Here is a 23385-nt window from a genome sequence, read left to right as displayed (position 1 = left end):
TTGCAGACCTGAAATTCTTGCCTTTTAAGCAAAGCTTTGGCTAAAGACCCATGCTACACAGGTAGATAAAATAAAAAATAATTCGATAAGGTTGTTGCATCTCCAGAATATGTCAATTTTAATTTTAAGTTTCTTCATTTGTGTCTGTTCAAAATGGGGCTGTGCTGCTTGAGGGAAGAGGCTGCTGTGGTTGAAACTAAATCAGATTATAAATACAGCATCACGGAGTTTTATCAGCTTAATGTCTGTATTTGTGCTGGTGCAAGCTGTAACAGAAGCCACCTGCCTATTAACTCAGTGACTGGAAGATGTTACTGAAAATCATTCAAGACTGTGGAAATGACAGATGTTAACTTGTTAGTCGCAATAACAACAAAATCCCTGGAAAAGGGGCTTAAAATAAGTGTTCTTATATTGTGAAACTAAATAATCTAATGCCTTTCTCTCTTAGGTGCAGACCACTGTTTATATTATCATGAAGTGTAGACTAGATGGCAAAGTGAAAACTGAAGTGGAATTCTCTCCAGAGAATGCATCGTCTGTGTGTGTGCTGGCTGAGATGGAGAATGAGTACACAATCTCCGTGGAAGCTCCAAGTAAGCTGGGCTGAGATTTGAATTCCCATCTCCCCACCTCTCATTATTTCCTTTCTATCCCAACCTACCTGTCCTGAAAAGTGTCAGGGGTGTAAGGGTGGAGGTTGAAATGCGGGAAACCAAGACCAGGAAATCTTGAACTTGCATTCTCATCTATGATGCTTTGGTGGTGTGGAACTGAGGAAACTGCTGCTTGGGATCTCTGTTTTCCTCATAGCAGTGGTGGGGTTGCAATGTGGAAATAACTTAGTCGGAGTTCTGAGGAAAGATTACAACTTGTGAAGCACTTTGAACTTAATTATGTGTTAGTATGTTGGCAGGCATGAAGAGAAGATAAGTGCTTGTAAATAACTGCATGATTATAACAGTACATGTTTAATACGTGATGATCTCTGTGTGATTAGAGCTGAAGCTGTTTATCCTAGCTTGTCTTTTAATTCAGATGTGTTCTGTCATTCTAGATATTTAATCTTACAAAAGCTTAAGTTGTCTAAACTTCTTGTTCAATAAACATTAGTGGCAAGATTTCTGATCTTCTTAGTATTCCTGGGTTGTTTCCCAGGATTATTTTATTTAACCTACTGTGATCTCTCCTCTTGAAGAGTCAATGTATTAGGTCTGGGAACAGATGCTAACAACCAACTCTGAAAAAGTCAATGAAGTGGATGGGTTTAAGGAAGACTACCTCAGACACATACAAATATTCAGCTTAATCTGTCCTAAATCAAGACTTCTGATTTAAACACTTACCTGGAAACTAACATGTGCTTTGGATTATAAGCCTGCCTTTCACCTTGATGTAGTGTACATATTTTAGCTCTGCAGTTTCTAACAAATACATTTTGAATTCCTTTCAGGTGTGACAGTAACCATTTCATTGTTTGCTTAGTTGTTACAGCCAGGCATATATACGGGGAAAGATTAATTTCAGTGGGATTCAAAATATGTGTGCTTCAGAGCTCAGACCTATGAGTACACACTGGGTAAAATATTAGGAAGCTCCCAAGCCGCATGTAAGAGAGAAATCCTGTGCCTGTGTAAACTTGCAAAGCTGAAATTCTTCTAAGCTGATTTCATTCAGAGAGTAGTGAGACTGACTCAGGATGCAAAATCCCAAGCCAGAGGTGGAGAGGGGTGAGGTTCTGTAATTTGAGGTGGTGTTATCATTAGTGGTCCAGACTAGGGTTAGCAGATGACCTAGAAGGTCACAGGTGATATGCTTTGACATGCCAATGAAGGAGGCAGTTCCAAATTACTTTAATACTTGGTATTCAGACCAATATCATCACCTTTCTTTTTTTTTTTTTGTGACTTTTTATGATCTCTATACAACAGAAACTATTTTGGTATCCAGTTGATAGTATCTCCAAATTCCTCCCATACTTGGAGCATTTGATGAAGGCTTGTTCCCATCGTTTGTTCTTAAAGGTGATTTCTTCTCTTTTCTTTCAAAGATTTAACCTCGGGGACAGTGCCTCTAAAGATATATTCAGGGGACTTGATGGTGGGAGAAACGAGCATCACCTATCATACCGACATGGAGGAAATCAGCAGTTTGCTGGCAAATGCAGCCAACCCTGTACAGTTCATGTGCCAGGTAACAACTCTAGCAAACAGCTGCTTTGGAAACCATCTCTTCTCAAAGAGTAGATAGGAGGACATGAGCTACCTTGTGGCAACCACTCTTGCTTTTCTGAAATGCAGAAATGCAAAGTTGTTAGGCCTATGAGAAGGTACCTAGAACTCCCCTTAGATCAAAAGCACAGGTACTTTTCCCGTATCTGGAGCAAATAGTTAGCTAAGGCAATTCAGGCTATTCAACTAACAAAGAAAATACTATCAGCCAACATCCATGTTTAGACCTTGATTTGAAAAGATTAGGGTGACAGAACCTGATACAGTAGAAAGTACCACATAAAATGTTTGGAAATTTGTACCAAAGGATTTTTGGAAAAGATGTGAAAATGTAACAAAGATTCAAACGAGCTGACTGAAGAAGGTTAAAATAAATGCTAAGAATAAGCAAATAGTTTTATTTCTTTAAAGCCAGTCCTCAATTCTCGTATTGTATTTTGCCCAGTTAGGGTACCTGAACCCCGTTACAGAGGTAAAGCTTGCGCGAGCAAGTTCTCCAGATCTGTTGTCTGTGCTTCCTGACTCCATATCCCTGATGAGCTGTGTAGCAGAAGCCTATGGAGAGCACTGTTAATCATCAGCATTCCTGGAGCAGAGGAGACCGTTTTTCACTTCCTTTTTAATTCAAGTTAAGGAGCAGCGAGTACTGGGCTGTGCTCCTTCTTGGGGTACAGGCGTGCTTCACAGTCTTTGGCTAAGCACCAATCCAAAAGCCAGGATGTACACCAGGGCAATTCAAAATTGACCTATTCATACTTAGAGCATGAGTGACACTTCACTGGAGCAGCTTCAAAAGTGAGATTATGCCTGTCAAGGAAGTAGGAAGTAAGTCTTCTGTGCTTCCAGTTACAGGAGTGACTTTCACCTTGCACTCTGTCTTGTTGTGGAGTTTGTAGTTATTATCTGTTTAGATTAATCATACTTTGTTTCTGGACCAAGGAGTTCTTCATGTTCCTTGTTTGATCTCAACATTGCCACCCTCAGTGTCTATGCATACTATTTCCTGATATATTCTAAATAAATAAAACTTAATACATCATCCTCTAAGTCTCATCTTAAATGACTCTCTAGACTTAACCAAGCAAAATCACTTCCCATCTATTTCTAGGCCTTTAAAATTGTGCCATACAGCATAGAAGCACTGGACAAATTGTTGACAGAGTCACTGAAGAAGAACATTCCTGCCAGTGGCTTACACCTATTTGGAATCAACCAGCTGGAGGAAAACGATATGATGACAAGCAAGTTGAAATATTATTTTTTCTTTTGGAACTTCATCTGTATCAGTAGTTTTTCCTTGGAGCACCTTAATACTGCAGTGTTTGGTACCTGCACAGGCTGTCTCAAGTTTTGAATCTCAGCCAGGAAGCTAAATTTCAGATGATGTCTATAGAAGGGAGATCATAGTTTGGTTGTGTGTCCCTTTTTTTGTACATTTCTGTCTCACTTTATTGTAGTGTGGCAGATATAGCTATGTAGACAGCTTCAACCACAAAGTGAAAAGATGATGCCCCCAGAAATGTTTGCCTTATTTTCTCACCTGTTCTCCCAGTTCCATGTGGTATTTTTCCCCAGCACAGTCTTTTGCCCCCCTACCCCATGAGTCTGTTCTGAGGTGCACAGTGGGCGCTTGGCAGTTGGATCGGTGTGATACCATGGTTTGGTTCCTTACAGCAGCTGGAACTTACTGGAATGATGATTTAAGAGGTCCTTCTGTACGTGTGATCCTACATACATGTGGCTAGTACAGTGCCAGATTCCCCAAAAAAGACCATAGGAATCAAATGTGGAGATGTGCTAGATACCTCAGGGAGTTTACTTGTGCAGAGCTAGCTCCGTTTTGAAATGGTGTGTGTACTTCTCAGGGCTTTCAAACCTGCTTTGGTTGGTGTGTTTGCTAGGAAGTCTGTTTCTCATCTGCTATCTCTGTTGCTGCTAGAAAGAAGTTTAAATTCTAACAGACTTCTCTTCTCACAGATCAGAGGGATGAGGAGTTGCCAACGCTGCTTCACTTTTCTGCAAGATATGGGCTGAAAAACCTCACTGCTTTGCTGCTGACATGCCCTGGAGCACTGCAGGCATATAGTGTGGCCAACAAGTATGGCCACTATCCAAACACAATAGCAGAAAAACATGGCTTTAAGGACCTCCGACAATTCATTGATGAATATGTGGTAAGAGGAAACAGCAGTCCTTCTTTGTTCTTTCAGCAGGTTTGGGCAGTGGCACCAAGCTCAGCACTGAAAGGGCTGTGGGACCAGGAGCGCTGAGGTACAAAATGGTGTGGTAGGGAGTACATGGTAGATGTCCAACTACCATGAAAGCTTCCATGTGGGAAGGTTGATTTCATCTCTGGAGCCAGGAAAGTTCTTAGAGCTTTTCAACAGAACAAGTAAGATGGAAGCAGAGCCTGCCATGCTGGGTTTCCTTATTGTTCAACCATCTAATGATGTTTCTGCAGCCACATGGTGCCTGATGTATTCTTCTAATCTCTGGTCTCAGAAAAAACTACAGCCCCTTCATCCCACTTACTTTAGGGGGTAATATGGGAACTGAATATGTTTGGGAAGGTGCAGTCTGAGGTACATAGTACATAGTCATAGTACAGCCTGATTATTAGCTCATTCACAGCTGATCTTTGTTCTACATGAAATGCATTTTTTCCTGTGTTGGGATATCTGTCCATTCTCCACTTGTTCTAGCTGTGCAAGCCCAATTCACAATTCGGTTCTCCTTTGAGCCATCCCCAGAAAACAGCACCCTGACTCCTTCCACATTATGATGTGGACATCCCGTCCCCTCCCCACCATAGGCAGGGATGCCACCCACTAGATCAGGTTGTCCAGAACCCCAAATTATTGAGTAGATTTTATCTGCCTTTGCTTTTTGTTGAAATGGTGTATGTAATTGTCCCTAGAAGTTGCCTGAATGGTGGGATTTGAGTATGCCGGTCTATTACAGCAGTACTTAAGCCCTATTTAGGCAGCATGGGTAGTTCTTAGACTAGAGACTCACTTCTTGATAAGAAGATAAATTTAGGGTTATATATCAGAGCTAAATAAAGGTCATATCCTGTCCTGAGATCAGGAAGGCTGCAGAAACTGTAAACCACGATTAAAATCTTTGCATTGGGGTAAGAGAGATGCTCAGGAAGTCCTTTCAACTTTATTGCTGTGCTGTGTTCCTCCCATGTTTTCTTTACCAGCACAGTGACAGAGCTATGTTAAGAGTAGGTCCTGCTTACTAGCCATCAAACTATCTGTGCAATTTAGCACCACAGCACAGAAATAATCTGCACCAGTGTGTCCACAGCAGGGTAGTGACTAGGAGCACTGTGCGTTTAGGAGTAGTACTAATATGGACATCTGAAAATCCTAGTAACCCCCTTTACTCATCTCATTTTATGTCTGGCAAAAGTTCCTCTTCACCTCCCTAAAGCATTGCATGAGCTACTGACCCATTTTGGCTGCGAACAGAAGCATGTGTAGACAGTTTTGACACATGTCCTGTGGATGAAGGCCAGTGAGGTGATGGCTGTGGATAGAAGAATGTCTTGTAGTATTGCAACCAGTTAAGATGTCTGAGCTTGTGACAAAGTAGGAGCTTGGTAAGGAAGCTGGGATGAAGTTTTTCATTTTGCTCTCTTGTGGTGTTTGGTAAAGATCAGCACTGCCCTCCACACCTTCTCTTTTCTCACCTCATGTGGCAAATGTATGAGAGGGTTCTGCTGTCCTGTGAATCGAAAGTTGCCCATATTGCACAAGCAGCTGCCTGCTGTGACATTTCCTGTTAGTCTCACCAAAAAAGGTGGTCTGTGGACTCCCACTCTGTGTGTTACGTGCTGCTGCTAGCGCCAAGAAATTGAAACTGAATCTACAGTGAAGCTAAAACTTTGCTTTCTTGAAAGCACTCCACATGCGGCAAGTTTTCCCCCTTATGGTCATGTAAGCTACGCTTACACCAAAATAGCCTTTGACAAACCGTTGTAATTTTAGAATGAACTTTGCTATGTTCCAGGAGCTTGAAGACATCAGGTAGAAAATGAAACTGAGGGACATAAAGACAATTCTGGCTATTCTGAATGTTTCAGCACCTCCTCGTTTCACCTTTGTTGCCTAGTGTTACAGCATAGATCCTGAAGGCTGGCCCCAAACAGCTGTAATGGAGATTAAATTCCTTTGAGAAGCCTTAGTCTTTGGGAATGGGCTGCTCTTGGATGTATTTTTTCCATCAGTGGTGGGAGAAAGATGGTTTGCTTTGCATTGATTCTCCAGATTCTTTTTTTAAATGAGCTTATTTTGTTGTTATTCTTGGACTCCTTTCTCTCCAGGAAACAGCAGATATGCTGAAGAGTCACATTAAGGAAGAGTTGATGCAAGGCGAAGAGGATGAGTCTGTTTATGAGTCCATGGCTCACCTTTCCACTGACCTGTTAATGAAATGTTCCTTGAATCCTGGCTCCGATGAAGAGCTTTATGAATCCATGGCTGGATTTGTCCCGGGTGCCCCGGAAGACCTTTGTATGTATAATCACTGCGATATTCTGGGCTTAGAAGCCTCAGCTGCTCTGTCTCTCTTATACAACAATAGTGCCCTGGTTGAGTTTCAGAGTGAGGGCTGGTTATAGCTTTTCTGATGTCACCATAAGGAACCTATGCTCTGGTTTTGACATTGGCTGGCTGATAAAATTGCCCTAAGGATTTCTGCGATTGCCAGGGTACATGGTCAAGAGCCCTTTCCTCAGAGTTTTGAAGACTGAATCCTGAGCAAGTGATGTAGCGTTTGGAAGAGAAAGTTTCTTTTGTTTCTTGGTTCTCCCTCCTGAGATCCAGGGATGCAGAGACGCTGACTGAGTGGAAGACAACTGTGCAAGATGTAATTTTACTTACAACTGTGAAATACTGAAAGATTTCAAACATGAGTTGAGCTTCTACCTCAGCAGCTTAGGAATAAAAGAAAGTGAATATCTAGAAATGTGTTCCAAAAAGATAGAAATTGAAAAATCATGATCCTAATCCACCTTCTTTACTGATGAAAACGTAGAGCTAATTCTGGTAAATATAGCAATGTTGAACTTTTTGACTATTAACATTCAGTGAGGCTGATTGCAAATATAAAGTTAAGTACTTACGCTAAGCAATTGTAAATTTGCTGTTCTTATCTTCCTGCTTGGTCTTGCTTCATCCCGCTGGTACATTTTATGTTTCCCATGATAAGCAGAAAGTGTAGTTTATTATAGTCTAAGTACCTACATAAGGACTTCCAGTGTTTCTGCAGCTTTAAGTATATTGCCTTAGGAGAAAAGCTTTTCCTGCTGAAATACTTTTGCTTGTAGACTGTATCTGTCCTGGGTTGTTTTTCTTCTCTTTTAGATTAAACAATGCTATAAAACACATTTTTATGGGTGATGGAGTCCAGAAAACTCTCGGTTCTCTGCCTGAAATCATATATACCTCTCTGCTAAATTTTGTCTGGCTACTGTGGGGTTAGTTGAGTTGCTGTCAAAACCAGGATTATTGTGCCTTCAGGTGGAGAGTAAGCAGTAAGGGCAGTTGTACTCCTATGGAACAAAGGGGCTGTTGTCCACAGCAAGGGGGTGGGAGTTTCTAGGTATTCAGGAGCTCTGCCTGCTAAAGTCAGTGCATCTCTGAATGGGGTTGATAGAATAATTCTGCAGAGAAGGAAAAACATGCTTAAAACCACTGAGACCAACTTGTTGTCTTCCACTCCTCAAACATCTAGAAATCCCAGACACTGTGCAGGGGGATATTCCTCTCTTCCATGAATGCAAGTCAAACTCTCTGTAATTTACCACTTTTCAACTGGACTCTGAAAAGCCTCTCTGAAATATCCTCATATTGGTTCAGATTTAGATCAGAATTGCTTGCTGTTAAGAAAGCTATTTGCCAATTCTGTAGACTGTTGGTGGAAGAGCTAATTATTTTATGACCCTTGCTTCTTCCCTGCTGAGGATCACCACCTTTCTGTGTGCCACCTGAATTGCTTACATATGTGCATTCTTGCCTGTTTCTGTCAAACTACACTAAGTTTAATGGTTTAAGTATACAGGTTTTCCTGCTCCCACTTACTCTGGCAGATCTTAGGAAGGAACTTGGCTGCTGATGGAATACAGAAAACAACCTGCTTGGCTGACAGGCATGGAAACGGAGAGCTAATGAATTGGCAGCCCTCAGATGGGAAAGTTGTGCATTCAAAGCCTAAGTCAGGCTGCTTTTCTTAGGCTTCCTTAGTAGTGAAAGCCCAGCAGGCCACTGCCCTTTTGGGGACAATTCTGCAAGAGCAGCTACATCAGTAGTGTGGTAGAGGTCTTTAGGGTCAGCACCAGAAACTTTTCCTGGTGTGTACACATGCTGCGGGTTCTGCAGGGCTAGTAGGACTGGAGAGGTACAAACCCAAGCTTGACTCTGAAGTAGATATTTATGATTTCTGTACTAAAAAGCATGGCTGGATAAGTCTGTTTTATAATGTTGGATAGATGTGCTTATTTGTAACACCTTAGCAAGGGCAGCGAGTGTTCCCTGCTTTTTCTGGAGATCTCCCGACTAATTGCTCTTGTGCACACTTCTTTGTCACCTTCCACTCAGGAGTCTTTTACAGAAAATATCTGTATTTCTTATGTTGTCTGTTAGTCTTTGCCTGATGAATATTTACAGCTTGTATGAACAGTGCTTAAAATGCCATAACAGGTGCCTGTTTCATAATAGGTAAAGGTTAAACTGGCGCAATGTTCCACAGCTGGTCTTGTTCTCTCAAACTGAAGGAGTTTCAACATTATTTAGAATACCAGCACAGAGGTAAACTCCCACTGAAATTAGTGGGAGTGCTGGCTGGCTTAGGACTGACATCACAAATAAAAACTTCAGTCTTTTGTATTGTTTTCTGAGGACAAAAAGCTTAGTAGGAAATAGTAAACAGGTCTTACTGAGGTACTTTCTGCAGGTCAAAATAGCCCTTGTGTAAGTACTTACAGTTGTGGTCTAGAGGACAATACGTGTTTTTTTTTTTTTTAAATGTAGACATACTGTGGCAGCATGCCCATTTATTGTGATCAGAATGTGCTTCCACCAGCTTTTTGGGGACTGATCAAAGGAAGGTTGGTACCACTGAGTCAATTAGCCTAGCAGAAACTGATTTGAAAACAAGGTAATGCAGGGCTGGAGCCGTTGTAATGAGTTAAAAGTAGCAGCAAATATTTAGATGCTGGAGTGTTCTGCCAGTTCTTGTATTCTTCATCCCACTTTTTTTAATGCATTTTTTTCCTATCTGCTTTTGGTCCTGGGGAAACAGAGACAGTGCAGAAGCTGTACAAGTGCTAACTTTGCTTAAACTCATGCTGCATGAGAGCTGCACACAGCTGTTTTGAGTTGCTAATTGTCCCTGTAAGCTTTGAGATAAATAATGGGGTTAAAAAATTGAAAAGATTTTCTTCATCTATAGTAATATACTGCCTGCCCTTCTGCTGGAGAGGAGTGTTCTTTGCAAGTTAGGTCTTAATTCCCTGAGCACTGTAAATCATAAAGTACTCCTAACTAAATCACTGGAAACTTACTAGTTTCTGTTATTACCTACCTTTTTTTTTTTTTTTTTTTTTGGTGAGATTGAATTGTCTTATTTAATTTCTTATTACCAACTGTAATCATTCCTGCTTCAGAAGAACACTTCCCTTTTATTACCTTTTCAAATACCTGTAATGTCAAACAATTTTCTTGAGTACGAGTGGAATTTGTTCTAGGTTGGTGCAGGTGGCAGGCAAATATTTAGGTGGATCACTCACACACTGTAACAAACAGCAGTTGAATGGCAAGAAAGGGAGGTTATCTCCATCCTATTGATCTGGTAGTACAAACTACAGCATTAGATGAAGAGCTTTGCTTTTTCTTCTTTCCCCTCACCAGCACCTCCTGAATTTTATAAAACAGTATTTTTGACTATGCTAGAGCTCAGTGTAGGGGTGGGGTGCTGGGAGTAAGGGCTCTTGAAAATGCTGAAAACCTGTTTGATTTATGTGAAAATTAAACTGCCAGGTTTCTGCGTGTGTGTTCAGAAGTGTCTGAAGTGCCTGATTAGTTTTAACAAAAGGAATCCTCAAGAGTATGGAGTGTTAGCACCCCTTATAACCTTCTCTAGTATCTCTCATGTGCCGCCTTACCTTCCAAGCTGACTTTCCAACTGTAAGGCTGAAGTCTGCTGTGACATTTTATCTGTGGAAACTGGTTGTATTTCCTCTATCCAAGATCAGTCACTAGCAGTGGCAAAGGGCTGGTGGAAACAAACCCCAACTCCTAACGCTGTTTCCATATCTATGAACTGTGTCGACATTCAGATCTAGAGTGTGAATTCCATCCTTTATCCTTGGGAGTTTCAACTGAATAAAATCTATTGTCCTGTAATTTGCAGATCTCCAAATCCTAAAAAGCATACAGTAGCTGTGATGCCCTTATTCTACTCCTTCCCCCATTATTTTTATTCTCTTGAGACCAGGTTTTTAACACTCTCCTCACTGACTTTCATTTTTTCTTCACTTAATGCCAGAAACAGCAACCTAATATTCCTTGAATGAACTGTGGGAATCAAGCAGAAAAATATAACTTAAAAACATCTGGGGTGTGATTTATACTAACATGTTGAAGCCTTTGTCTTAGTTAATAAAGGACTGTTCTCTCTAGAGAGGTAGCTTTCTTCATGTTCAGGAATACTTAACTTCTATTGTTTACAAATGTTTAAAGGGGGAAAGGATACGATTGCTTTCTAAAGGGTGCCCATATATGCCTATTTTAGCTCTAGTGAAGGGTCAGTAGGTCATAACGTGTCTTCTGTATGTCTCGCTGCACAGTGGTTGAGCTGCCTTCTGAAGTCTTAAGCCCAGCAAAGGGAAACTAAAACTCTTTTTGAAAAAATATATTTTAGTTACTAAATTCTGAAGACTGACATCTAGGAACTCCCACCTTACCTCTCTTCCCACTAGCCCTTCAGAACAGCATTACCCAATAGCCTCAGGAAGATCTGGGGATCTTTCCTGGCTGCGATACCCAGATTTTGTGTGTGCCTTCTTGTTGCTTCTGTCCCACTGTCCTGGATTTGCAGCAAGTGGAACAGAAGGTGTCATTGGAGAAATTCAGAATTTCTTTTCATTTTTGGTACACAAGTGAGATGTTAGAGCTTATCTGTATGCAAGACAGCCCCATGTGCCAGAGAGTCTAAAGGTGGCAATCATATCTATTAAGTGAAACTAACTGGTTCATAAATTTTACTGTATTTAATATTAAATAAAAATTTAATATTAAAACCTGCAGTATCCTGTTGCTCTGCTGGTTTAGTAATTATGTTGAGCACAGCCAAAACTGGGAGGATAGTGCTCATTCCATAAAGAATCAAAGGAACTTTGCACACCTGTCAGATTCTGTTCTGCCCCCAAATCCATCAAGTATTGGCTTTGCTCAGGGCCTATACTTGCTCCAGGTTTGTTTCTGAAAGCTATGTTAAAAATAATAATCACGTTTGGCTGCAAGGTAGAAAAATTATAGGAAAAATACGGGTTTGTAATGCTGATTCTTTACCATGCTCAAAGGCCAAATCTGGGCTTGTGTAGCATAGCAATATTAAGTGAACTTTAAATTAGGTTGGTGGTGAGCAGATTAACTTCAGCAGCGTGAAACTTGGCATGAACTGCAGAGCTCTGAGACACTGCTGATGTGGTTAATTCGCACAGCATGCAGTATTGCTGTGACTGTACGGAAGGTAAACCTGCGAGGTTAAAGCTAGGCTGGGCATATTCATGTAGCCATAACTGGGTCCTTTGACAATGATTCTTTAATAGGAAAACCAAACAATAAAAAAAAAAAAAAAAAAAAAAAAAACAACCAAACGAAAACAAGAAACCCACAAACAAAAAATGAAAACCAAAACATTCTAAGAAAGCAAAATCTTGGTAGCATATTGTTAGCTTTTACTAGTCTCCTCATCTTTACAGGAATTATAATGTAATCCAGAGTGCTATTTTCTATTCTCAGTTAATCCAAACTATCCAATTTATATGGTAATAGATATTTTGCAATATGCCTCAACAATTCTTTTATATCACTCTTGTTTTTAATATAATTATGAACATGTGAACCTAACTTTTTATCATCATAGGGTTTCAGGATTAGTTTTAGAGTTGCAGTTAAGTTGATCTTTAAAAAAAAAAAAATCAGAAACCTTCATTGCAAAATGAAGACCTCACAAAGTATCTTATTGTTTGCTGTCACTCCTTTCTCAATACTAATTTATCACTTGACCCTCTAAATACCTTCCAGTCCAGCTGGTTAACTCATCAGCTGTTTTGACTTTTATTGAGTAACGAAACAAAAGGTATCTTGTGTGCTATGGACAGATGGCCCATAATGTCTGGTTTTGGAAAGTCATGAAGTTTTCACCAATTTTGGCCTACCAGGAGCGTCTGCTTGGAGCCTTGTCAGAAGTTCTCAGCAAGCAATGTTAGTCACATCTATCTTCCTCAAGCATAAGTGTCAGGCAGCTAGCAAAGATTTGTGCAGGGTGAACTGAGGATAGCAACTTCTGAGCCTTTTCTGAGGTAACTTTCTTGTCAGGTGTCTGATTTAGTCTTTGATTTTCACCATAAAATGAAAATTCAGTCAAAAATATGCCATTTTATATTATATTGTTCCACGTGTTTAAGGGCATAATCAACAAATTCACCTTTCTGTGTTTTTTTTTTTTTTTTTTTTTTTCAGATGTAGAGATGCTTCAGTCCAAGCCAGACACTCCAACTGCCAGAGATGAAATTTCTCTAAATACAAAAGACTCGATGCTCCGCAAGTTTTTAGAAGGTGAGACCTATTTGGAGAGGAGAACAGCATGGTTGAGCTTGAAGTTTCTCCTTGATCTGTTAAGCATAGGAGCTAGTCCTCACCATATGACATGGACAGCCTTGCTTTAGCGGGTACAAATGAGATGCAACAGTAAAAGCAGCCTGTGAAGCTTGTGACATGACTTCACAAATGTGGTGAATTTCTTAACAAGGAATGAGAGAGACTTCCCGTTCCAGTCTTTGCTTACCTACAGGTGCAAACATGGCTGATATCTATTCAGGAATGGCTGTCTTTGTACCTATCTTTGTGATGGGAATTCATTCTGGTGTCCTGATGCTGGTGCAGGTTCCCTTTGTGAACAGGGGCAAAGTATAAGGTAGAGCAGCACAAGCTAGGGATTAATTTTAATGCAGGTGCTTTATTCATGAGCCCATCTACTGAAGACAGCAGCCTGAAAAGAGGAAAAGTACTTTCGGCTCCCAGACCTGCTTTGGGCTATTCCCACTGTGCATGATTGGGTCATCCACACCTTTTCCTGAGTCACCAGGTTCCATAGGATGCAGACTCGCTTCTCATGGGTGACCCAGCTGGACTCAGAGCAAGTTTAAATCTGTCCTTTAACATCTTGTTCTGTTTCCCATGCTGATACTGGTGCTCTGTCAGTTCCTTTGCATTGACTCAGCTAGGTGTACCAGCACCACTGATGGACACTAAGTCCAATGGTTATTTATTTCTGACTTGATAACAGAGGAGGCAGTTAGTCCAGGGGCTCTTAATTCTTTCTATGATCTTGAGTCGGTCATTTGCCAACATAGAGACAGAGGGAAAACTAACTGTTAAATTAGATATGGCAGCATGTGATGAATTTGCAGTGAATTTAGAAGTGAGAATAGAATGAAGACGATGAGGTGGTATAATGGTAGCTGGGACTTGTTAAGTGCAAACAAGTACATCCAACTCCTTCTGAGACATTGTTCTGAGATCAAATACACTGTCAGCTGATAGCAATTGCTTTTTTCAAACAAAAGAAGAAGTCCCTGTTGTACTCTATAGATGACCCAGGTAGCTTTTGGAAGCCAGTGCTCTATTTGATTTGTTAACTACTGTGACATGTTAGTTAACTGGAACTTAGAAAGCTACTGGTGTTAGTGCTTAAAAACATTTATGAGACTTTCTACTTTTTTTTTTTTTTTTTTAAAAAAAAAAAACTGGCTTAGTAGTAAATTGGCTTAGTAGCAAACAAATGCTACTAGGTATTACTTACTTTATCAAGTCCTGTTTTGAAGGTCTTTGGCACGTTAATTCACTGCAAAACTGTATATGTTTGCCTAAGAAATAGTCAGCTTGGTAAGAATGTGGTACGTGGTACATCTGGAGGGATCTGGTGTTCAGTGAAGCAACCAGGTGTTTTGCTTACAAAGTCTATTCTGTTTTAGGTGGTAGCATGGATGTACCAGAGTCAGAGGAAGGAGTTTACCAGCGGTGTGGTGAAGACCTGTATTATTCAGTGGAACAAGATACTTTTCCACAGGAAATGGCCAGCAGACCTCCAGTTCCTGTTCCAAGACCAGAATCCAGCTCTCCACAGCCAGATAATGAGCTGTACATCTCCAAAAGTGAGTTGGGTACCAGGACCTGAACTGTAGAACAGTCAACTGTAGAATGGCCCTGACGTAGGCTCCAGTTGCCAAATAAACACCAAGAAAACACCTGTGGCTTCTGTGACCCTTTGATTATTTGGCTCTGGAGTCTTTCTGAGCCATTAAGAGCACCTTTGTGATCTAGTTTCAGGTCTGCTTTTCATTTTCTGTCTATGCTGAAAATGTTTTTTTGTTTTGTTTTGTTGTTTTTTAAATCCTGAGGTCTTGGCCTGTGATTGTTCATAATGAAAGCAATAAGATAACACATTGCCTCCAGTCACTATAAACAAATCCAACTAAATAGGAAAGATTCTGATATTGTAAGGACATGATCAAGTTAATAAGTTGAGAAATTGCTGTTCTGTAACAGTATCACTGATTTGGAGCATTTGTGTAGGACAATACCTCATTCTGAGATAAAGTTTAATTGGATTTAAAGAGAACTGCCTCTTAGTTTCCTAGACACTTTGTGAAAATTTGGTCGTATGTCACGATCTAGCTAACAAGAACTCCAGTCAAGTATGGGAAAGTAATTTCAGTGACTCCTCCTTCCTCCTATTACTTTACTATGGAAAAGTATTCCCAGATTTCTCTTAGAGATGGCTGAGCTATATTCTTTGAGGACAATAGAAAGGGAGTTTTACCGTGCAGCTCGTTATCCTGTTCTCCTATGGACTTAATAGGGTCCAATAGGACTTAACAGAAGCTGTAATGTGGTGCAGAATTGAATATGATAATATGCTTCCCATATTCATTCACACTATTTCTGTCTTCCTGAGATGTATTCAGTGTTTAACGAATGTTTGTTGTACAGTTTTTGCACAGAAAGCTCAAAGACCCGAGAATCTCTATGTCTCTAGAGGAAAGGTGAAGAAAGGTAAGTTGGAGGTTTATCCTGAAAATCTTTCAAATAATCCAAAAGCAAATCTGAGGTAGCTTTAAGTGAGATGTATATGTGACAGAATAGGCTGTTTTGTAAGACTCTGGGGATAATAGTCCCATATGAATGACCTGACATTGTGTGACATTGGAAACTTTTTATATCTGCAGAGTGTGATGGGTACTCTTTTATCTCATATGATATATATCTGTTGTCTCAGAGTTTATCCTCAGTCAGGATTTTAATGATCACTGAAGTCCCTTTTTTATGTTTTGATCCACATTGCCTCGTGAAGTTGATATTCCTCTTCTGAATATAATCACTGCCTGTTGGTCAGTATTTCCTGAGATTTAACCTGTGTTGAACTGCTTCCCATTGATCTTTGCACTTCCCAAACGGTGACCTTATTCTTTAGTTTCTTATCCTATGCATTATCAGAGTGCTAGGAATTGCATCTGTGCTTTTATCTCCTGAGCTGGATACTCCTTATGTTGTAAATGAGTTGCAAGGATGAGTTTTCAACTGTTTCTGGAGTTATGCTACATGCTATCTAGGAAGTCTAGCTTTCTAATTGCAAAGGTGAAATACTGTTTTATGGATTGCAGAAGGTGCAGAAGAGAGACTTTTGAGGTGAGGAAGCAGAGTACTTTAAGGAGGACCTTTGGTACTGTTCACTTAACTTCTGGTTTTTAAGAATGGAGATTATTGCTAGGATGTATTTGCACACAATGCTACATCTCAGATTTTGTAGTCCTGACAAATAGCAGGATGGCATATGGACAAAATACTCTTCTAATTAGGGAAACATTCAGTCTCTAGTATTAACTTTTTGGCATCTCTGCTATATCAAGGCTGCTTGAATTGCTTTGTATTCAGTGAAGAGGGCAGATGCCACAATTTCAGTGATATTTTTGCTGTTGTTCTCTTTTCAGAGACAATAGTCAGGCCTGTAAGGGACCTGTCTCAATCAAGTATATATGATCCATTTGCTGGAATGAAAACCCCAGGTCAACGGCAGCTGATTACGTTACAGGAACAAGTGAAAATGGGCATACTCAACGTTGATGAAGCTGTACTTCACTTTAAGGAGTGGCAACTGAACCAGAAGAAGAGATCAGAATCATTTCGGTTCCAGCAGGTACAGACTTATTCCACTGTTTAAGAAAGACAACACTCTTTACGTATGTATCCAAAGCAGTTCAGTGTGGGTACACTTTTTTTCTGGTTGGAGCAGGAAGGCTCCTAATGCAGTCCCCCAGCCAGTAGAGTTCTCTCCTGACTCCGGAGGCTCTGTTCCTATGCAGCAGCAAGCAGATGGCTGTTTTACAGATCTGTTTATCTTGCAGTAATATTTTTAGTCTTTCTAACATGGAGATCTGTATACTAGCAGTTAGGCCCAAATCAAGTTGACTAAATTACCTTTCTTGTCACCTAGCACCTACCTGGTGGCAGGGACTTCTGTGAATGAACATTCAGGTTGTCAGTTTGCGTCGCTTTCAGTTCAGTGAAGACTGTGTCCCAGATGATGTATTGTCATTAAACTCCTGTCTTGTAAATAGTCTGATGCTTCTTCAGGTTCTTTAAAAGGCAGAGTGTTTGATGGCTTTCATTCCTAAAGCCTCCAGGACTGCCTGTTCTTTGCAGCTGGGCAAAGCAAAAGTCATGGGTGAAAGTGCACTGTTTGGGTGCTCAGCTGAATGAGGACATTGTTGTGTTGGCAGCAGCAACGTTATCACTGGTGGGAACTAGAAGTCTCATTTTAAAGTTTCCATTCTCACGTTAGTGTGGAGCTTCCTCTTCAGAAGCACTGCCTGTTTCTTTTGGAGCCTTTTGTTCATGCAGTGGCAAAGTCTGCTCCAGCACTCAAAGTGCCGGTCAGTATGCGATGCCAAACAGTATGTGATACTGTTCTGGTAGCTGTTAGGATAAAGCCAAGCCTTTAATCCTTCTCACCTGGAAGGGTTCTCTCTAAATAGAAACAGTCATGGGAAATCCCTTCTTCAACAAGGAAGGCTCTAGTAAATCTCTGTAGCAAAGGAAGTTGTGTGCTCTGAGCCCTATCCCATGAGCAGCTTTCAAGGCCTGCTACAGATCCTGCCTTGCGGTGCAGCTATTGTTCCTTCTGCTTCTCCACCTATTCAAGGACTTCTTCATTTTTACGTTTTACAAGCTGTCTCCCTTCCCTTCCACCTCCCCACCTTTCCTTACTGTAAGATGCAGTTTTCTGCCACACTTTGTTTCCAGCTACATTTTCAGGTATCCGCTGTTGCTTCAGTGGGGGAGCATCCTCAGTTCCCTCATTGTCTGTCATGCTCTGATGTTTAGCAGCCTCCTCTGTCCCCACAGTCATTATTACCTGTTCATTAGTACAGGAAGGACTGTGCAGTTATTGAATATGTGACCTGTTTCTGTGCCAGTGTAACAGCAGAGACAGAAAACAGAGGGAGTTCTAAACCAAATATGCTGCTTATCTGCAACTACCAGTGAGTCTGTGAACTTGACCTGAACATACACAATAAACATCTGAAAAAAATTGCCTTCTGAAAGGCACATACAGATTTCTGAAGGGAATAGATAGTTTCACACGGTTTGGACTTCAGCCTGGTCTAGCAGCCTTTGTTGCAGCTTGGTTGCGAAGTTAGCTGAAATATGTTACCGGTATTTTCAGAAAGCTGTTCATCCTCCTTTATCCAAAGTCTGAAAAGAATGTTTTGTGATATTTTTAGGAAAATCTGAAACGGCTACGAGACAGCATAACCAGGAGGCAAATGGAGAAGCAAAAATCAGGCAAAAGTACAGGTAACAGCCTCTGATTCTGACATTCTCTGGTAGTGAAACAGACACCAATATTAATAGGTTCTTAGGGAAGAAATGTCTCTATTGTAATTATGTGATATGTTAATACTCACATTTATGTGCCTGTTGAATAAAACATGAGGAAGCTGCTTTACAGATTGAGAAAAGGATGTCCACATCTGTGGAGTGAATCTTGATTTGTGTATATACAGTTATGATCACCCTTACACAACTGTGTGTGTTTTGGGGTGTGAAGCTGTCTCACAGAGGCTAGACTCACATAGATAATTTTGAGCTGTTCATTCTCATTTTCTCTTCCAGATTTGGAAATTACAGTACCCATTCGACATTCTCATAACACTCTGGGGAAACCAGAATGTGGCATATATGAATACACCCCTAGGAGAAATGTTTTCCCACCAAAAAAGGAGATAAAGCGAGGAGACTGGAAAACAGAAAGCACATCCAGCACAACAAGTAAGCAAACCTTGATTGTCACCCCTCAGGGTCAGTGCGTTTGTTGCTGAGTCCCAGTGCTGACGCTGCCACCCTGAACCCTACACACCAACTATTCCCAAAGCTGTAAAAGCAACTCCAGTTTCACCAAGAGGTTTGGGCACACTTGTGTCTGCATTTCTATGGGAGGAAAACCTGAAAGCTGGGCAAGAGGTTCCCTTGAGCCTGCCCAAGTAAAGTTTATCCCCCATCTCCATGTCTTAAAAGTAGATGGCAGCTGCTTTCATAGAAAAAAGTATGATCCCTTGCTGTGACTCCCACAGGCAGTGTGCTGTTCTGGCCTGAAGGGCGTAGCCATATTGCAGGCTGGGAACCTGCGTGTCTCTACACGTCATTTCCTCAATTGTTATAGATAAAGGACTGCATTTTTCAATGGTTGCTTTGGGACCTGATCTCTTGAGTGACTTGGATGCTCTGGACATTTTTATTATATTTGTTTTTTTATTAAGTTTAATCAGTGCAAATTAAATCCTTGCATTCTCACTGTGTCTTCAGACTGAGCAATTTTCACAGAAATCATTAAGATCATTTTGGTCCTCTCAACAGAACACTGAGTCCCAGTGAGGTTACTCACCTTTATGGCTCTTGGCAAGAAATAGCTGGCATACATTTGAAGTAGGTGCCAGAGGCACCTGAGCCTTGCATATAAGTGGCTGTGTGAGAATTGTTAAGACCCTGCAGAGTTCAGTGTGCAGCTTGGCTCTGTTTTCCATGGTATGATTGTGAGAACAAACTCTAACACAGTATTTAGTGCACTAAATGCTGTTTGGACCAGCTGATAATGACAGTTACCTCAGCAAGGATAGGGAAGGACTGTATATTATGAGAAACAGTCTCTAGCCTTCATTTCAGTGAGTAAGTTTCTGATCATTAATGTCTCAGTATTGTAAAACCCTATGGAACATTATGTATTTATGACTTTATGACTGAAACCAGCCATAGCAGTGTTAGAGATATTTGTGAGCTGCTGTCCCCTTCAGAGATAGCACAACTGACTGCAGAAATATTCCCTACTCTGAGTATATGCAAGTTAAATGGGTTTGCGTAAATGGTTGCTGAGGGTAGTTTGATCAAACATGTCAGTTTTAGCTCTGAAATAGACTAACAAATATTCCTGTGGTGAGTAGACATCCTTACCAGAGGAGGTGGTGAACAGCTATTGGGAAAGATAGCCTCTTAAGCAGTCAGTTATTCCAGAAATCCGTGTGTGACAGTGCCCTTAGCCATCTACCTCCATGAAGTTAAGGGATGTGGGGACTGATAATTTAAATTAACATATAGGAGTTGAGTGTGTAACACTTGTGAAAATATTTACCTGACTTGCAACATGATATTGGCATTGGACCCTTTCAGTTAGATTATGGTTGAGTATTTACCAGAAGCCTGGAGTAAAGCAGGGGAGAAATCTGCTAGAAAGAAAGCAAAGCTGAAAGAAATGCAGTTATTTGGACCCTGAACATGTGAAAAATATCAGTGGAAACAATTTAATCTAAATGAGCATTAAATAATGTGTGTAAGAGGTATGCATGAGGTTACGAGGAGTTGAGTTAGTGATTTGCAGTTAAATCACCAGGATTTAATAAACTCATTTTCTGTCACTTATTAACCCTAGGTAGCGCAAGTAACCGCTCCAGCACTCGGAGTATACTGAGTGTCAGCAGTGGGATGGAAGGGGACAGTGAGGTAAGCTTTCATCTTGGCTATATACACCTGCTGTTCTTAAATACATGGCTTTGTCTTTATACGAAAGAAAATGGGCTCAGCAATGCCAGTGCATTTGGAGAAATGGCTAAATGTAGCCAATTCTGTCGTGAGGCTAACAAAAACCAAATTCTGCTGGTGGTCTATAACCTATTCTAAAAATCCTCTTCTACTGCTTCTGTCCTCATAGTTCAGATGTTTCTGAACTGCACTCTATGCCATTAGTGCCAAGCACTCAGAAATTTTGCTACCAAAGGTGACTCACAAGCTGTAGCCAGGCCTAGTTTATCTTACTTCACAAAATACAGCACACAGACACATTACTAATAACATGTGTCTTTATTCTCCGTTGCATTGTTCCTATATCTGCATATACTAAGTAGTCCAGTCCAGAAGCTACGTGCCAACTTGGACACTGAGGAATATGTGAATATGTGTGCTTTAGGGACAAAGAAGTGTGTTTCAGAATCACTTGGATCCTGATGTACTTTAAAATTTTATTTTTATTTATTTATTTTAGGACAACGAAGTCACAGAAGCAAGTAGAAGCCGCAGCCCGGTTGCCCACCAAGCAGAGAGGCTGCCCCTCCCACTGCCTGAAAGGCCTCCTAGAGTGCCTCCTCGAGGTGCAAGCAGGTAAAGCTAAAATGCAGCTCAAACGTAAGCTTTCAGAGAACCAATATGGAAGCACTGGGTAGAAATTAAGGCAGGAAGCAAATGTCCCCTCAACAAGGTCTGGCAGACTATGAAGTGTAAACAAACACTGCTAAGCAATAGTAAGATCCTTCTCGTCTGTAATACCCGGTGAAATTGGTTTCCTGGTGCTAACCTGCCTATTGCGATGCAACAGCTGTGGCTCTCACACCCCCAGCAGTGGGCAGCACTGCTGAGGCACACACCGCGTGCCATAGCAAGGCTGGCCGAGCTCAAGTAGCATCCTGTATGTGCCAGAGGTTGAGTCCCGGATCCTCTTGAGAAGATCCTCTCAGAATATACTAAACGTTTTCCAGGGGGAATTCCCTTTTGTCATTCCTTAGGAGGCTTTTTATTTTTCTAAATTTCAGGGCTCTCCAAAGCATACTGTACGATTGGCCCCAAAGAACCTCACTGGTTTAATAAAAGTGTTGGGGAGGGGGTGGAAGTGTTGCATTGATTTGGTCAGGCCACCACAAACTTTAGTAACTTGCAAATATTCCTTTAATCCAACCACTGCAAGTCTATGAAGTCCTGAAGCCAGAGGCTTATATAAGAGTAGATGTTAATAAAATGCTTCAACTGTTAAAATAGAGATTAATGATGTGTGGAACAGTAAGTTCTGTGTTTTGGCTTGGCTTCTCTCAAGAATACAGCTGGATTTTGTATTTAGTTTGAGTACATATATTTATATTTTGAACCTTTTGCTCTTTTCCTATTGCTTTGTCTAGTCTTCAGGGAAAAAAGGCTACCATAATATCAAAGTTTTATTTCAAACAAGCATTATGACATCTCCTCCAAGTAATGGTAGAATTATTGCAAAGTAGGAGCAGAAGTAACTTGGTCAGCAACAGGGCTCTAGTACCTTGCCATCACTTCTATTGCTGAGTCACTGATAGCCTGCTTTTCTTCTTGTATGACTCTTGTTTGTACAGTATTATTAGATATGATGTTCTTGCATGCAGCTTGTTCCAGAACCCTGTTCCTTGATACCTTTTTAATGCATTTGTATTCTGTCTTTTTATAGGCCTGTAAGCTCTGAAGGCCTTTATCCTCCACCTGTGCCCCCAAGAGGTCGCTGAATCTCTCAACATCTGTGGAATATGAGATTTTTTGTTTGTATCTGTGTATTTGTACAGATATTTTTGGGGTTGTTTTAAATTATTTATAAGTGGGACCCAAATGTTTTCTCCCCTTTCTTCCTCTCTAAAGCTCTGGTGACTTTACCCATGATTTTCATTGAGACTTTTTGGCCTTCTACAACATTTTTATTTAGAAGAATTTTTGTGCTTTGAGACTTCAAGGAAAAGTCATGGTTGGAAAAGTGAACGCTGCTGTGTGTCTTGGCAGCCCTGCAGCAACACGGAGTTTCCTTTTGATCAAGAAAGAGCTTGTCCTTTTAGAAACTAAATCCTGACGAACATTGTCAACAAAGCCTTAGATACAACGTACAAGGGCTTTACTGGAAAACATGTTTCAAAGAGTAAAGACAATCATTTTAAAGACTTTGTTTGAAGAACACTCATTACAGCAGGAACAGATGAATGCACTGCTGTTTGGTGTAACATTTTGGGTGGAGACACACTGAAATTCCAGAAAATTTAGAATCTCCTTCCAGTATTCATTAAACCATAGGAGGATGAGAAGTTATTTTTTATTTAAGAATGTGTTTTTCATACACTCTTGAAAATGCCTTTCCCTATCCCTCCCTGAAGAGAACAGACATTAACAAGATGCAGCATGTGACACATTTGCTGTGAAAATTCCCAAGGTAGCTGGTAAGGGATTTGCTGTGTCAAAACAGCTGTACTTAGACCACGGTGGGGGTTCTTGTTCCTTGAAATCATCTGACTGACCTCTCAAATTAGGGGGAAGGAGGAGGCAGCACTGCTTTGGTCTGTATCTCTTGCACATGTTCATTGTAGCATTATGAAGACCTTTCCCTTCCTGCCCTGGAATAATGTAGCAGCTCTCCAGTTATAGATGTGCACACCTCACAAATACTCCTGTGGAAGCACGCATCCTGCCTGGGGGCTGGGCTTTGCTTGCTCTGCTCTGGCAGTGTGAATCAGCAACAGCTGTGTCCAGTCTTTTCT

At 40.8% G+C, this 23385-nt stretch overlaps 1 protein-coding gene across 3 annotated transcripts in view; it reads left to right on the top strand.

Moving 5' to 3' along the window:
* PIK3AP1 (phosphoinositide-3-kinase adaptor protein 1) overlaps positions 1 to 22939 on the top strand; it is a 47020-nt gene extending 24081 nt beyond the window's left edge. For 2 of the 3 annotated variants that reach the window (XM_035330429.1, XM_035330427.1), the window contains exons 4-17: positions 452 to 596; positions 2051 to 2193; positions 3340 to 3472; positions 4209 to 4405; positions 6562 to 6751; positions 12986 to 13081; positions 14500 to 14679; positions 15518 to 15580; positions 16516 to 16721; positions 18310 to 18382; positions 18701 to 18856; positions 20508 to 20578; positions 21117 to 21232; positions 22317 to 22939. In XM_035330429.1, the coding sequence (XP_035186320.1) occupies positions 452 to 596; positions 2051 to 2193; positions 3340 to 3472; positions 4209 to 4405; positions 6562 to 6751; positions 12986 to 13081; positions 14500 to 14679; positions 15518 to 15580; positions 16516 to 16721; positions 18310 to 18382; positions 18701 to 18856; positions 20508 to 20578; positions 21117 to 21232; positions 22317 to 22371 (1824 nt within the window). In that variant the 3' untranslated portion in view covers positions 22372 to 22939. The remainder of the gene's footprint in view (positions 1 to 451; positions 597 to 2050; positions 2194 to 3339; positions 3473 to 4208; positions 4406 to 6561; positions 6752 to 12985; positions 13082 to 14499; positions 14680 to 15517; positions 15581 to 16515; positions 16722 to 18309; positions 18383 to 18700; positions 18857 to 20507; positions 20579 to 21116; positions 21233 to 22316) is intronic. The other variant, XM_035330428.1, reaches the window with a different exon arrangement.
* Positions 22940 to 23385: the final 446 nt, after the last annotated feature.

The sequence above is a fragment of the Oxyura jamaicensis genome, chromosome 6, assembly GCF_011077185.1.
Source record: "Oxyura jamaicensis isolate SHBP4307 breed ruddy duck chromosome 6, BPBGC_Ojam_1.0, whole genome shotgun sequence".
Classification (NCBI taxonomy): Eukaryota; Metazoa; Chordata; class Aves; order Anseriformes; family Anatidae; genus Oxyura; species Oxyura jamaicensis.
Note: the sequence above shows the minus strand (reverse complement) of the source record. Positions and strands in the feature narration are given on the sequence as shown.